Source organism: Marmota marmota, unplaced genomic scaffold, assembly GCF_001458135.2.
Source record: "Marmota marmota marmota unplaced genomic scaffold, marMar, whole genome shotgun sequence".
NCBI classification, from domain to species: domain Eukaryota; kingdom Metazoa; phylum Chordata; class Mammalia; order Rodentia; family Sciuridae; genus Marmota; species Marmota marmota.
The window spans coordinates 7,875,750-7,891,193 of NW_026000102.1; the positions used below are offsets into that span (position 1 = coordinate 7,875,750).

The 15,444-nt window shown below is 63.2% G+C and overlaps 1 protein-coding gene across 1 annotated transcript in view; it reads right to left on the minus strand.

Annotated features, from left to right (window-relative positions):
• Positions 1–9,341: 9,341 nt before the first annotated feature.
• Positions 9,342–15,444, minus strand: part of Gabrd (gamma-aminobutyric acid type A receptor subunit delta) — a 24,307-nt gene continuing 18,204 nt past the window's right edge. The window contains exons 4-11 of the mRNA XM_048783570.1: positions 13,990–14,102; positions 13,701–13,768; positions 13,395–13,615; positions 12,128–12,210; positions 11,431–11,568; positions 10,697–10,852; positions 10,306–10,517; positions 9,342–10,055 (exon numbers count right to left, since the gene is read on the minus strand). Of these exons, the coding sequence (XP_048639527.1) occupies positions 9,756–10,055; positions 10,306–10,517; positions 10,697–10,852; positions 11,431–11,568; positions 12,128–12,210; positions 13,395–13,615; positions 13,701–13,768; positions 13,990–14,102 (1,291 nt within the window). The 3' untranslated portion in view covers positions 9,342–9,755. The remainder of the gene's footprint in view (positions 10,056–10,305; positions 10,518–10,696; positions 10,853–11,430; positions 11,569–12,127; positions 12,211–13,394; positions 13,616–13,700; positions 13,769–13,989; positions 14,103–15,444) is intronic.

Here is a 15,444-nt window from a genome sequence, read left to right on the forward strand (position 1 = left end):
GGGGGGGGGGGGGGGGGTCCTGTGCAGAGGCTCCAGCAGAGGGCTATCAGGAAAGCCTGCCAGGCCTCGCTCCCAAGCCTCCACCCACCCGGCCCATCCTTCCTCTCCTGCAGGGTGGAGGCCTCCCATCTGCATTCTTCCCGCTGAGGAGACCAGCAAAACAGGCCTCCGCCCTGGCCCTGGGGCCGCCTGGAGGAAGAGGGACCAGGCTTCCGGGATTCCAACAGCCCCCCAGCCTGGAGGCCCTCGGGGCTACGGGTGCTGAGGGACAGGCAGGCAAGCTCACAGGACACGGTCACCAGGGTCACCATGTTGCTTGGCAACAGGCACAGTGTTTGTTCCCAAATTTAACACTCCCCTGTCAGGCTGGGACCCTGTGTGTCCACCTGGCCTCTCTGGCAGCTGGCTCGTGGTGGAGGGTGTGAGTGAATAGGTTAGTGTCCCTAGGGACTGCTGGAGCCAGCCTCTAGGGCCTCAGGCTCTGTCCCCACAAGGGAGGGCAGGGCCACCACCAGCTCCACCCGTCACGCCCGGCCACCCAGGAGGCAGTCTGTGGCTTAAGAGGTTTCAAGGACTCTGTAGGGGCCTCCCAGGGCAGGTGGGGCATGGAGGTGACCCTTGGAACCTGCCAGGCGGGGCAGAACCCGGTGAAGAAGTGACCTTTGGAGCAGAGAAGAGCCCTGGAGGGGCATCCTTTCCTTAGTCTTCAGATTTCACACTCCCCCAGGTGTTGGGAGGGGTCTCAGCAGGTGACCTGTGGTGGGCAGAGGGCAGAGGACTGGCTCTCCAGTGGCACGAGGCTTACCCTCCGGCTCCCTCTGGTAAATGCCCGCAGACCCCCACCGGTGGGCACAGTTCCCTTCCACGCAGGGGACGCCAGCCTGAGGTCTCCTGGTCTGTCCTGGGGCAGCCTCCTCAGACCCTGGCCCTTCCTGCTCTGCTCGCTGAGGGTCTCTGCTCTGCCCGAGTCCCGGCCCCAGCCGGCCCCTCCAGGCAGAGAGCTCGCCCTGCGCCTATGCTGGCTCAGGCTGGGATCCCGGGTCCTCTGCCAGGTGCCAGTCTGACCCCCCTGGCCACAGGAAGGGCCGGAAGGTCTGCTGACAGTGCTGGGCGCTCACAGCTGACGGAGGGGCCGGGTAGCAGATGTTTCCTTTCTGTGTCACACATCATGGGATTTGGAGACGCTGGTTCCAGTGACAACACCCGCCTCGTCCCTCACTCATGCGGTGTTGAGGGCCTGCGAGGGGCCAGCAGGGGCTCCAGGGGGCAGTGTGGCTAGGTGTACCCACGAGGCCCCTGCCAACGTACCACACAGAGCTGCAACATGGCAGCTCCGCCAGGGCCAGGAGACCCGTCCTGGAAAAGAGGCTGCTTCTGGGACTTGAGATGTGTGCCCGAGAGCCCTGTGGCAGGGGAGTCCTTCTGAGGGGGCCCACAGTGCACGCGGGCCTCAAGCACCTGTGGGGCTGCAGATGCCTGCACTCCCTCTGTCTGTGGGGCTCCATGTGCTTTTCCTCTGGGCACCACTTTGGCTTTCTGCCCGTGATTGGACACATGTGTCCCCTTCAATCCAGGCTCCCGGCCAGTGCTGCTGACCTTGGCGGGGCTGCCGTCCACCTCTTGGTGCTGGAGGCCAGGAGCCTCCCTTTTTCTCAGCGAGTGCAGTACCAGGCTTCCCCAGGAGGGGGCACAGGAGGGATGCTGCTTCTCCACAGTGGTCCCTGGGGCCTGGATCCGCCCAGCTGCTGGTCTGAGTCACAGGGGTGCTTTGTCTCTGTCCCCCTCTGACTGACACTGCACAGCTCTGCCTGCCTGGCCCCCAGCACAGGTGTGTGGGCTCTGGTCTCCTGCTCCCAATTCCCCCATCCCGTCTTTGGGCTGCTTCCGGCCCCAGCCTGGACAGCAGCCCACAGACCCCCACCTGTGGGCACAGTACCCCTTCCACGCAGGGGACGCCAGCCTGAGGTCTCCTGGTCTGTCCTGGGCAGCCTCCTCAGACCCTGGCCCTTCCTGCTCTGCTCGCTGGCTGCAGGCTTCTGGTTGTCCTTTTGCTGAGTGTCTGCGAATTGAACCTGGACCCTGGATCTGAGCGCCTTCCTGTGTGTGTGTCCTCACTCTGTCCCTGTGTGCTGGACTCTCCGTGTGACTGCACTGTCCGCCCGCCCTCTCGTGTGGTCAGCCTGGAGCTGCACCCAGCAGAGGCAGGAGAGCCAGGAAAGGCTTGGTCTGCCCCACCCATGGGTTCGAGAGGGGGTGGCTGACAGGGTCAGTGGGGCTGGGGTGCCACGAACAGCTGGCAGGAAGGGCGGTCTCTTCCCCCTCCGTCCCCACGTGGGCTGTGACCGCCCTTCTTCCTGAGGGTGTGGAAGTCCTGGCCCCGTCCTCTCGATGACACTGAGGGCCAGCAAGGCTTTCCGCAGGCTGGGCCGTGACGTCCCTGCCAGGGCACATCTGCACTCTGCTCTCTGGGTGCCAGCCTGTGAGGCGAGAGCACGGGACGGACGCTGGGCTCCCGGGCTCCAGATAGGTGAGGCCAGGAAGTGGCCCTGAGGTTATTGAGGAGCCTGCAGAGCCGCGTTGCCATGGCAATGCTGGCGACCTCTCCCGGCTTCTCCTGGTGCTTCAGCCCCAAGAAGAGTGAGGCCAAGATGGCGGGAGATACAGCGCGGGATGCGGTAGGGAAGGCCTCCAGCTCCCTGTGTCCGGGCGCTGTTCACAAACTGCCCAAAGGTCAGGCTGCCGGGTGGCATCCTCAGGTCCTGGCTGGGCTGGGCTGTGGGGGAAGGCCCCCCCTACCGCCCACCTGGGACTGTCCTCCAGGGAGCAGCCACAGGAGGCCTGGAGCCTCAGCCAGCCTGACAGGGTCTCCTCTGGGGACCACCCCAAGAAAAGACCTGGAAACACAGACAGCTCTTGTAGCACCAGACTTCGTCTGCAAGCTGCTGTGTGTCCAGGGTGGGAGGCCGCTGTGGACGGCAGCACATGGGCACACACACCCTGGAACGCACTTGAGCCAGGAGGAAGCCCCTCCACCAGGACAGAAGGAGGCCACTGGCCCCAGCGAGGGACAGCAGGAGGCTCTCAACCCCACGGCCTTGGTGGCTGGCTGTTCAGGCGTCCCCCTCCTTAGAAAGCATCCCATCTTCCTCTTGAGAGAAGATCCCCAAACTTCATCCTGTGACCACTGCTGACCCTTCCCCTGTCAAGCCCCCTTCAGGATGGGACCTCATTCAGTCTTCACTCCACCTCAGAGAACATGTACCCTCACTGCAGCTCTGAGACACAGCCACCTTCTCCGGGTCCACTGTGGGCGTGTGGGGCACGTGCCTCAATGCACCGGTCCACGAGAGCTGTGTCATCGGGGTGACCTGAAGTAACCCATGTAAGTCTGGGCTTCCAGGAGATGTCGCCCAACCCTGCCCCAGCACCTCCTAGAAGTGGGGAGTCCTTGATGGCCAGGGAAATGGGGCTGTGGGGCCAGCCCAGGCTGAAGACTCAAAGCTCGGGCCAGCCCACCCAGCCAAGCCGGCTGGCCAGAACTTGTGCCTTGGGCTGTCCAGGAAGGACCATGCTGAGTGAGAGGATACCTTGAGTGGCCAAAAGCCTTGCTGAAATGGCACAGGCAAGTGGGATCTTCTCGGGAGGCTTCTGCCGAGCTGGGTGGGCAGTCGGCTACCCTGGACCCCCTCCCCCCACCTGCCCAGGAGTCCTTCCCCAGCCTTCCTGGCCTGGGTTCCTCGCAGGCAGCGTGGGCCACTCCGGGTTGAGTGGAGCCTGAGGAGTACAGAGCCCTGCAGCTCTGGCCCTTGTGAGGAAGAGGGCAGGTGGCCTTAGTGAGTCTCAAGGTCCTTCTGCAAAGCTGAGCGGGGCTCAGATGCCGTGGGGTTCCATGGTGTCTCCCCCAGCTCCTGTGTCCTAGGGAAGGGCAGCCGGACTTCAGCCCTTCCCAGGATGCCAGGGGTGGGGCAGTGTCTGACATCACAGGACCTGGAGAAGAAGAGGCCACTCACCTTTTCTTAATGGACACAGGGAGAAAACAACGGGCCTTCTGAAGCCACGACTCACACTCGTGCTCTGGGTCCATTCAGCTGCTGCTCAGGCACCCACAGATGGCCCCTGGGTACAGGCAGGGGATCGTGCAGGTGGGCTGTGGGCTGGGAGAGGGCTGCCTGCTGCCCGGAGCGTCATGTGCACCCACAGCTGACCCCACGGCTGGAACTTTGTAGCCCTGTGGAGGGTCTGAGATTTTACCAGCTGGTCTGCCTCAGTCGCGTGGTCACTCCTCGCAGCTCAACAAGCACATGGGCACATCTGCACCAGGCCCTCTGCCCACAAGCCCCACCGGGGCATGGTGCTACACAATGGGGGACCAACCCTGAGCTTAAGGGCTCATGAAGTTTACAGTGGGCAGCAAAGAGCCCACCCTTTGCCCTGGAGGGAGAGAAGTCCAAGCCTTCTGTGCCACCGCCATCCTTGAAGACCAGCGCAGAGCAAAGCTCAAGGTGTGCAGAAACACCCCCGTGGAGCACTCTCCCGGCAAGCGTCACAGCCCCCTACAGGAGCCCGGAAGTCCCTCCAGGAGCGGTGACTGCCCCTTGCCCCCTCCCCTATTGGAAGGTGACCCCTCTAAGTTGCTGCCTGGGTGTCCACTCAGCTCCTTGGCTTCTGCATGGCCCCAGCCTCTTCCCAGGGTCCCTCCCTTGTCCTCGGGGAGCAGGGGACACACTCCCTAGAGGTTCAGGCTGGACAGTCCCCCACATCCCCACCATGGGGCCCTGGAAGACGGGCAGATGCTGCCCTCGACATCCACACCCTGACCTTCTGGGGAACTAAAAGAACCCTCACAAGTGTTTGCTGAGTCCATTGAGGTGAAGCCCCTGAGGGAGGAGTTGGGGAGAGGTGCCTGCTGGGGGCTCCTCCTCTGCCTTCCACAGTCCCAGGGGCTGTGAGGGGCCTTCCCAGCTCAGGGACCCACCTTACCACACCATGAGTCTCCCAGAGTCACGGAGGCCGGCTGGACCTGGGCGAGGGGTTGAAGATAATGGGCAGCCTGCAGAGCCCAGGCCTGGCTGTGGGCTAACGTAATCCACCTGGCCTGCTTTCTGCCCCCCAGATGGGAGCCTGGGGCCACATGAAGAAATAAGTGACAGCTGCTGGTGACAGCAGGAGCTAGACTCTGCTGAAGGTTCTTTTCCCAGAGGGACCCTGCTATAGCCACAGTGGCCCACAAGGAAGGGGCCTGCTGTGTAGACTGGTGTTAGTGCCCTGGAGCCATCATGGTGACAGACTCCTGAGAGGAGCCCACCAAGGGAAGCCTGGTCAGCCCACGGCGCTGGAGCCCACCGTGGCCGGGAGCCTGTGGCAGAGCAGAGCTGCCCACCTTAGGGTAGCCAGGAAGCTGCCCACCTTAAGATAGCCAGATCCCCATGTTCCCTCGAGGGCGCACCCCAGTGACGGCTCGGAGCTGCAGCCTTGGGGTGGGGGGACACAGCTGCCCGCTGCAGCCTTCAGGGGCTCTTGCTCCTTCCTGCCTCACCCCACCTCCTGGTCACTTCCTGCAGCAACTACGGCCCACAGTTCCCACCTCGGGCTCTGCTTTGGTCTGTCCTGGGACTAGACTCTGGTGGGTTCTGGGGCCAGCTTGCCCACTAGGTTGGTGACATGAGGGTCCTGATGGCACCCGGGGTGGTGACAATCGGCCTGCAGAGCCCTTGCCACACCTGGGTCTGAAGGCCGTGATGGCCCTGCGGGGGTGAAAGCTGTCCTGGCGGGTGTGACGACACTTCTCTGGAAGCCAGAGGGCAGGCAGTGCTGAAAACCAGGCCCAGGGACTGACCATGAGTGGACCCTGGGGAAGCCTCGTGGGCTTGACTGGCGGTCTCCTGGCAGTGGGACTGGGTCCTGGTGGCTTGGCGTCATCTATGAGAATCCCCTGGGGATGGTCCTTGGAGGCGAGGAAGTGCTCCCCGCCCCAAGACTGAGCTTGGTTCTCTGTGGTCACCATAACAAGTGACCACAAACTGGGTGACCAAAGACAACACAAATTCATTGTCTCGTGGTTCTGGAGGCCAGAAATCTGGGGTGGAGGGTGGCCAGGGTGATTTCCTGCAGAGGGCTGTGAGGGGACTTGTCCAGACCCTCCCAGCTCCCAGCTGGCCATCTTGGTGTTGCTTGGCTCACAGGAGCGTCCACTGCTGCCTTCATCCTCCCTTGGCCTTCTTCCCATATCTGAAGGACACCAGGGTTGGACACCAGTAGTGGTCTCATCCTGATGCAGGGTGACCTCATCTTACCCTTCAAAGACTGTCTTCAAATAAGGTCACCTCTGCAGGACCAGGGTTAGCACTTGGGCATTCTTTGGGGACACTTTCCACTCTGTGCTTCTCTTCAAGACCTGCCTTCTCCCCTGCGTCCCAACCCAGAGGTGGGACCGAGGGCCTGCCCAGCCTGTGCAGGGACGGGAGGGACAGCTGCTGCTGCAGAGCCCCGCACTGGGACGGGTTTACTCCACAAGGGCAGAGTCCCCCCCTGTGGAGCCCAGGCCCTCACGGTAGGAGGGGCCAAGTCGGAGTCTGGGAGCAGCCCTCGGGGAGTGGAGCTGGTGGGCAGGTGGCCCCAGGGTTGGGGCCTCTTTCCTGAGCTCTCCTCCACACCCCTGGCTGCTCCTGGGGTCACCCTCCAGACGGAGCCGGATACCGTTCCCCCAGAACCTCAGAATGACTTTACTTAGAACAGGGTCTTTGCAGGTGTAGACGGTTAAGAACACCCCGCTGAAGTGGGTGAGCCTGAATCCAGGGGGAGGTGCCCTGGAGGGGAGGCCCGAGACAGATGCCATGGACGCTGGAGGCAGCAGTGGGGCGATGCCCACAGCAGCAGGAGCACAGAGGCCCCGGCCCAGGTGCTCCCTGGAGCCTCCCAAGGGGCCACCCCTGCCCCCACCTGGCTGTGCAAGTTGCAGCCTCCAAAGCTGAAAGAATCAGCCTCTGCTTCAAACCCTCCAGTGGGAGGCACTTGGCTCTGGCAGCCCTGGGAGTGCGATCCTGGCCCCCACGTAAAGTCCCTGCACCCAACCCCTTGCTAGGCTCTGTCTAAAGGGAGCCGGGACCAGGACACCCCTCCCTGCAGTCCCGGCTGAGAGAGGGGCGGGGAACGAGGCTGTGTGTGGTTGGGGCTTGTCCTGCCATTGCCTTGGGAGAGGCTGGGTGCTGTCTCCCCCCACCCTGGGCCCCTTACCTCCAAGCCAGGGAGGTTCAGAGGTCCCTGTTCCCAGCACACATCCCCACCTCCATCAGAGCAAGAAGCCACCAACCCCAGTGACCTGTCCCTGCCAGGATGAGATGCCTGCCTGCCTCCGCCAACTGCCCCAGGTGCCCCCTCCCTGCGCTGGCTCCTCTCAGCTGCAAACTTTGATCCGCCCCTGGCCTTCAATCTGCTCCTCTCATCACCACCGGAATAGAAGCCGCTGTCTGAAAAGCACCAGTCCTCCCTCCTGGCCTGTAAACATGTGGGCAGAAATAGCAGCCCGACGCTGGAGGGGGAGACTGCTGGTGCAAAATGAGGCGAAGCTGCAGCTCAGTGGGCCTGGCTGCGTGGGAGCCCAAGGCAGCCTCAAAAGTGGCTTTAAATAGCTCCCCGTGGGTACATGCCGCAGAGCCGGGCAGCCTGCGGGTGGCAAGGAGGCAGGGCAGAGGTGGGCGCTGGGGGGGCGCCTGGCATTGCGGGGGCGTCAGCCTGTTGGCCTCTGGGTCCAGATGAGTTCAGCAGCTTGGTGAACTTGAACCCACCCCTTCCCCAAAGTCCCAGAACTGGCAGCAAGTGACCCTGGCCACCCCTGGGAGAGAGGAGGCAGTGTGGACCATCTGGAGCTCGGGCCCCCACTCCGGGCAGCTCTCCAGGTCCACAGAGGTAGAAAGCAGTCACCATGCCGAGAGGCCCCGAGGTGAGACAGGAGCTGTGCCTGGACCACATGGGGCCTCCCTGTTCTGTGCCTCCCCCTCCATCAGGAGGTGGCCTGGAGCCCCAGCTGACCCAGATCCGGCTCTGCTGCTGCTTGGCCACCTGTTCCCTGCTGGCTCTGAGGCCCATTTCCTATCTGCAGCTCCTGGTCACACTGGAGTCCAGCCCGTCCCAAGCCTCCCAGCCTCGTCCTTAGTGCAGGGCAGCCAGGGCAGCCAGGGTGTGTGCAGGGGTCCTTGGAAGTGAGGGTCTCAGCTGGATGCAGAGTGGCGAGCCAGGCCATGGTCTGAGCAGAGGTACTAATGCCCTCCTCTGCCCCTTGGGAAATAGCTGGACCCCGTGTCCCTGGCAAAATGTCTGGGCCAGAAGGGACCCCATTACCCTGCACCTATATGGGCTTGGGGTCCTGAGGGCTGTTGGTCAGCTCACACGGTGGGCAGTGGCCAGGGGGCACTCTTATGCTCCACAACTGTCACCACCAAGCTCCCCAGTGTAGTGGGGTGGGGGCCACCAGGAGGATGACCAAGGGCTAGTCAGCGGTGGCAGGATGCCACCTCCATTAGGCAGGGTGCTGGCCCTGGCTGACTTCACCTCTTGAGCTGGGCTCTTCTGGCTCTGCTGGCTGGACCCTACAGCAATCAAGGGGTGGACAGCAGTTCTGCTAATTGCACCCTGTGTCTTCCGTGTGGATGACCCAGTGCCGTGGAAAAGCTGCACCCTCATCAAGGGCTGCCCGTCTCATGCTCCAATGGCCACCAGGCTCTTGGGCTGCAATGCTGTCACCCTGAGTCCTTGGTGGCAGCAGATGGGATGGGCAGGGTTCTGTGTGGCCTCCAGGGTCTTCTGAGTCTCTCTCACCTCATCCAGGAAGGCATCGGAGTGACCATGCCCTCGGCCGGGGCACCCACCAGGGACCGAGGGATGGTACCTCCTGGAGCCTACTCCAGGACCCTGCCACTCTGGCCCTCACTGGTGTCCTGGACATAGCGATGTGGCTCATCTTCTGGGACACAGCCCCTGAGCTCCTCTGGCCCCAAGTCTGTCCCCAGCCCTGAGACTTCAGGAAGGCATCTCAAAAGCAGGTGGCTCAGGGGTCAGCCAGCCCTGACCTGGGCTCTTGGACCTGCGTCTGCGTTTGAGGAAGTGACCCATCACAGCCCAGATGCAGGGCAAGAAGGGCACCAAGCACCTGACACCAGTGTCACCAAGCCTCTCCTCTCCTCCCTGAGCCCCCAGCCCCAGTATCTAGCAAGGATCCCAACCCCACTGTTTTCCCAGCACGAGGTGCACGCCCACACTGACTGTTCTGAGTCGCCCGAGACTGCCCCCCCAGAGGGCACCCCTCAAGCCCGCAGGACGCCAGCATTCCAGGCTGTGGTGCAGCTGCTGCCAGGCTGAGGTTTATTTCATGCTGGGACCGAGGAGGACTTGCAACAGCTTCTCCCCCTTTCACTGCGACAGGGGCTGGCCACCGCCTCCTCCCACTCTCTGATCCCGATCCCACAGAGCAAAGGCCGAGACATCAGTGTGAGCCTGAGACTAAAGATGCGGAGCCTGCCTCGGCCTCGGGGCCAGGCCAGGTCCACCCCTCTCAGCAACAGTCTCCCTAAGTCGGAGGGAGCTCAGGCTGGTGGTCCTTCCCAGAAGGACAGGGTGAAAGCACAGGAGACAGGCTTCCTCTCCTACTGCGCGGCCAACTGTCCGCCCACCGAGCAACGCAGAGGTGTCCTTCCTCCCCGGAGTTTCCAGGCGGCCTCTGCCCCGGCAGCAGGGCAGGCAAGGGCAGCTGCCGTCCTGCCTCACATAGCGTACGCTGCCCAGTAGATGACGTTGACGGCCGCAAAGGCCGCAGGGAACACGGCGCGGGCGTAGATGTCAATGGTGTCCGCATCGATGGGTTTGAACCTGGCGCGGATCCCCCCGGGGCCCCCGGGCCGGGCGCCCCCCTCCTTCTTCATCTCCCCTGTCTCCACCTCCACTGACCTGTAGGAACCCATGAGGTTCCCAGGGACGCCACGCTGCCGGCGAGAGACGGCCAGCTCCTGGGTCACTCCGGCGGCCGAGAGGGAGAAGAGCACAATGGCATTCCTCACGTCCATCTGCACAGCAGGGGACAGGGCTAAGCCCTGGTGGACAAGGCTCCCATGCAGGACCCCACCTGGGCCAGTGGTAAGATCCCCTCTGCACTCAGCAAGTGCCACTGTGACCTGCAGCAGGCTGGGCTGAGGAGCCCAGAGTGGCTGCCAGGGCCCAGGGCTGAGAGTGACCCACCAGGAGCTGGCCAGCAGAGGGGGCTGGGGGCAGCTGTCTCTTGGCTGTGAGCCCTGAGACACGCCCTTGGGCGCTCACCTCGGTTCTGGGCTTGGCGACCTTGACCTTGGCCTTCCGCTTCTTCCTGTAGTCGGCATTGAAGTGGGCGAAGGCGTACTCCACCAGCGCAGCGAACACGAAGACGTAGCAGATCCAGAAGTACACGTCCAGCGCCTTGATGGCCGACGCCCGTGGCAGGGAGGAGCGGGCACTGACCATGAGCGTGGTCATGGTCAGCACGGTGGTGATGCCTGCGGACACAGGTGGGCTGTCATCAGAGCACGGCCACTTCCCCGTACCCACCTGGAGAGGGAGAGTCCACCAGCCCTCCATCCCCCACCGAGTGTGGAAGGGCTCCTCTGACCAGGCCCAGTCTGCTGCCCCCAGGACAGGTGGCACGGGTGGGGGGGAGGGGTTCATGCTTCCGCACCCAGAGACACCCTGGCGGGCACTGCTGCCTGACTGATCCAGAAGGAGACCCAGGACATGGCGACCAGGAGGACGGAGGGCATGTAGGACTGGATGATGTAGACGCCGCGGTTCCTCCGCAGGCGGAAGTGCAGGCTGAGCCGGGGGAACTGGCCAGCTGTGGGGACAGCCCACTGTCAGGTGGCCTTCCCTGCCTGACCCACTGACCCCCACGGGACAGGAGAAAGAGGCCTTGGCGGGGACTTGGGCCCACGTGAGGCTCAGAGGGGAGACCCAATAGCCTAATGAGCCAGGGGTCTCCCTTGCCCTAGGTCTGGCCACAGAGAGTGAGGCAGCACAGGGCCACCAGAGACAGGAGAGGAGAGGGCAACGCTCCTGCTGCCTCGAGCCTGCTGGGCGGCCGGCCCTGCGGAGCCCTCCCAGCAGGGGAGGGAAGTCTGTCGGCCTCTTCTGCAGACCCCTCAGTGCACAGCCAGGCTCTGCAAGGACAAGTTGGCCCAGGAGGGCGTGGCCCCTGAGCCCGCCAGTCTTCAGGGTCCCCCTAAGCCCAGAGTGCTGGGAGGAAAGGGCCGAGGAACAGCAGCGACCCGTCCCCGTCCTGTGCCACCGCCTGTGCCACTCAGCAAGTGCCCAGCCAGGGGTTTTCCAGCTGCGTCCCGGGGACCTCAGAGCTGGATGGGGCTCGGCCAGAAGGTCTGAGAAGCCACTGCCGTGCACGGGAGAGAGCCACAGTACCCGACTTGAAGTTCATCGCCTCCGTGCAGAAGCGGTGGCTGGTGATGGTGAACTGGGCCAGCTGCAGCCTGTCCAGCCCGTGGATCTGCTCCTGGTTTTCCGACCAGTAGTAGACAATGTCCTCGGAAGAGTAGCCATCTGCAGGAGAGCCCACGGGTGGGCGGCAAGGCCTGGCCCAGCCGCTGGCAGCCCCCGCAGGAGCACCCCATCCACACCAGGAGGCCGAGGGTGGAGCTGCCCATGACAGGGACAGAGCCAGCAGCAGGGAGGCTGTGGGCGCTGGGACCACAGCCCACACCTCTGGCAGGTGCACAGGCCAGCAGTGTTGGCAAAAGCAGGGCCACCTCTGTCAGGGGTGCCCAGAGGTGCAGGCTGGACCTGCATCAGTGGGCGGCCGGCGCTGATCAGCCTGCTCTCCCAGGCCGCTGTCCTGCCGGGCCATGGCCAAGCTGCTCAGGCCTCAGGCTCTTCTCTCACATAAAGGTCCATCCTGAGAGCTCCCCTGTCTTTTGAGCCAGCCTTGTCCAGGCCCCCCACTGCACGGGCCCCCCACTGCACGGGCCCCAAGAGCCAAATCTGAGTCCCCTTCCAGGCTACAGAAGCCCGAGGAGCCCACCCAGGGGGCCCACCCCAGGCGGCCCACTCACAGCTCTCCAGGGAGCCCACCCAGGGGGCCCACCCCAGGCGGCCCACTCACAGCTCTCCAAGTCCAGCATGCACTCCTGCTCGTCCATGGGGTACTTGGCCAGGTCCATGTCACAGGCCACTGTCGAGGTGATTCTGACCAGACACACGTGCTGTGAGGCCCCGGAGCCTCTGCCAGGCTGGCAGCCCCCTGCTCCCATAGACAGATGTTCCTGCACCAACCCAGAGCTGCCTGCTTGCCAGGGGCACCACCTTGGGCCTGCTGCTGCCCAGGCTTTGTCTGCCAGCTGCCCAGAGTCAGGGTGAGGCTGAAAATGGCGCCCGCGGTGTGATTCTTCCTTCAGGGCATCCGGGAGTGGATGGCATTCATCCTTGCCATCTTTAAAAGTGCCTGCTATTTGTCCAGGTGGGGGACTCATGAGGCAAGGCCCAGCCTGGGGTCCCTCGCCTGGGGCCGAGAGCTCTGGTTTTCTGGGAGAGACCAGATATTTAGATTCTGATGTGAAAGCTCCTGACTTTTAAAATATCGCCACGGCATCTTTTAAAGGCATGTGCCTGGACAATGTTCAAAAGGTAAACATGTGTGCCCAGCAGCAGAAAGACAGAAGCCACGCATGCCCATCGACACAAGAGCGGATGAGCACAACATGGCAGAATACTACTCAGTCAAAAAAAGGAGGGAGGTACTGCTGTACCACAACACGGACGACCCTCAAAAACGGAATCTGCAGCAAAAGCCAGATACAGGCCCAGCTGTCTTCCACTGAGACAAGATGGCAGAACAGGCAAGTCCATGGGGACAGTGAGTTGGTGGCTGCCTGGGGCTTTAGGGACCAGGACAGAGTGACTGCTTTCAAAGGGTATGGGTTTCTTCTTGGGGTGACAAGATATTTGGGGTTTTTTTTAATACCTTTATTTTACTTATTTATTTTTATGTGGTGCTGAGGATCGAACCCAGTGCCTCACACACGCCAGGAGAGTGCTCCTCCACTGAGCCCCGGCCCTAGCCCATGACGAGATGTTTTCAAGCTGGATGAAGGTGAAGCGGCTCAGTGTGATAACTGCGTACGTGCCACTGGGCTGTTCGCTCGGGGTTGATCTGTGTTACATGAATTCAACCCCATTCATAAAACAGAGAGGCCCCGTCTTGGCGAGAAAGCCCGCCTGTGGGCTCCCGGCAGCTGCCCTGGTAGTGGATGTGGTGTCCTGAGCGGCTGCTGGGAGCTGGGGAGGGCACCGAGGTCACAGTGCCCCTCCCAGGCTCAGGGCAGAAGTGTCCTGGCCTCCCGGCCAGGGGCGGCACGGAGGGCCCAGCTCACCGGATGCTGTAGAGGATCACGCCGTCGGGCTGCAGCCGGATGAGCTTGTTCTCCACCGTCACGTCGTGGAACCAGGCGGACTTCGCGTTCACGATGAAGGTGTCGGGGAGCCAGAGCTTGTCCACGAAGCGGCTGTCCAGGCCCAGGGTCTCGTTGGTGTGGTTGTAGGAGAGCCGGCTGTCCCTCCAGCTCTGGTGCAAGAACACGGTCAGGGTGTATTCCTGCGGGGGAGCAGGGCGGCAGGGGCAGGGTCAGCCCCGGTCCTCGGAGACACAGGGCCCGGCCGGCAGCGCAAGGGGCACCTACCATGTTCACCTCTGAGATGTGGTCAATGCTGGCCACCTCCAGGGCCAGGGCCACGTTCACAGGGGGGCCTGTGAAGGAGCAGGGGTAACTGGGGCCAGCACGCAGGGCCCGGCCCACCGCCCCAGCCACCCCACCGTGGGGACACGGACGCCCCTTCTCCTGTCTCCCTGGGGTCTGGGCTTGAAGCCCAACAGACCCCTTCACCAGCCAAGAGTCCAGCAGGCTGTCCCCACAGTGAGGGGCGCACTGTCCCGGCCAGCACGCGCTGCCCCTCCAGCCCTACCCTCACCTCCGATGCCGGGCCTGAAGTTGCGGGCGTAGCCCTCCATTAAGCCATCCAGGTTGGGGAGCCAGGATATCTCCAGGTTGGAGCCCACGTAGTCCCCAATGTCATTCATGGCTCTGGGGAATGCGAAGCAGGTGGTCACCGGCAGGCAGGGCACCAGGGTCGGAGCCCCAGCTCTTCCCTGGGGGGGACGCCTGGGCTGGACGGACAGGGAGGACGAGGTGGGAGCCCCTCCAGCAACCTGGACCGGACTTGAGGAGCCCGGAAGGCCCCTGGCCCTTCTCCCGGCCTTTCTGTGCCTTCCCCACCCTACCTCAGGGGCCACCCTGTGCGGCCCCAGCGTGCACTGAGCCCCTGGCTCCCTCCTCTAACTGCCAGAGAGGGCACCACTGAGACCAGGAGGAGGCCTCCGCAGAGTCGCCCTCTGGGCTTTGTCCCCAAGCAGCCACAGGCCCCCATTGAGAGTCCTCCCTAGCAGTGGCCTGAGAGGAAGGAATGCGCCAGAAGCCACTGGATGGGGACCCAAAAGGGCCCAGGAGGGTCCAGGCTGGGTCCCCAGATGGCCATGTGCTTCTGAGGCTGAGCCTGACCCACAGCAGCCCATGCTGTCCTTGTCCTCCCAGACGCACCGTAGGGCCACAGCCAGGGAACCCCGCAGCCCGCCCACCCACCTGCTCACCTGGACGGGGCTGGACAGCGTCCCCCCAGGCTCTTGTCCCCTGGAACCTCAGAAGAGGTCCGCTTTGGAACAGGGTCTTTTGCAGGTGTGATCAGTTATGGCGAAGCCCAGTGCATCAGGGTGGGCCCTGAACCCTGTGACCCCGTCCTTAGGAGAAGAGACGGGCAGCAGGAGGCAGGTGCAGACCCGGGCAGAGAGCAGCACCAGGAGTGCTGGCCCCCCGAGGAGCGGGACCGGCCAGCTTCCCCAGACTTTCTAGACAGTTCTGGACTGTGCCCTCCAGAAGTGTAAGAGAACAAGATTCTGTTGTTTTGGGTCCCCTCATTTGTGATCACGTGTCACATCACCAGTCCTCCTGTCCACAGCAAGGACAGCCCACCGCAGGGGAGGGGCGGCTCCTAACGTCCAGTCCGTGGAGGGAGAGGAGGGCGCTGAGCTCAGGATAACCCAGGAGCCTCCGTCCAGAGCCAGGGCAGGGCCTCTGACAGGGACAGCTGATGGAGACCTGGGCGGTGGCTGGGGAAGCAGCCCAGCCTGGTTCTCCCTGCTCCTGCCTGGCCAGCTCACTCCCAGGCAGGTCCCAGTAGCCCCAGGGCCGCCCAGTTAGAGAAGCATCGTGGTTAGGTATCCAGGCCCTCTCTCCTCATCTAAGCCACTTCTCTTCTGAAGAGGTTCAGCTAATGAACTTCTGCAGGTCTTTGATCTTTCCTGTCTGAGCACTTGGACACATCACAGTGGACAGGACAAGGCATGGGGGTCTGCTGTCCATCCCAGCGCCC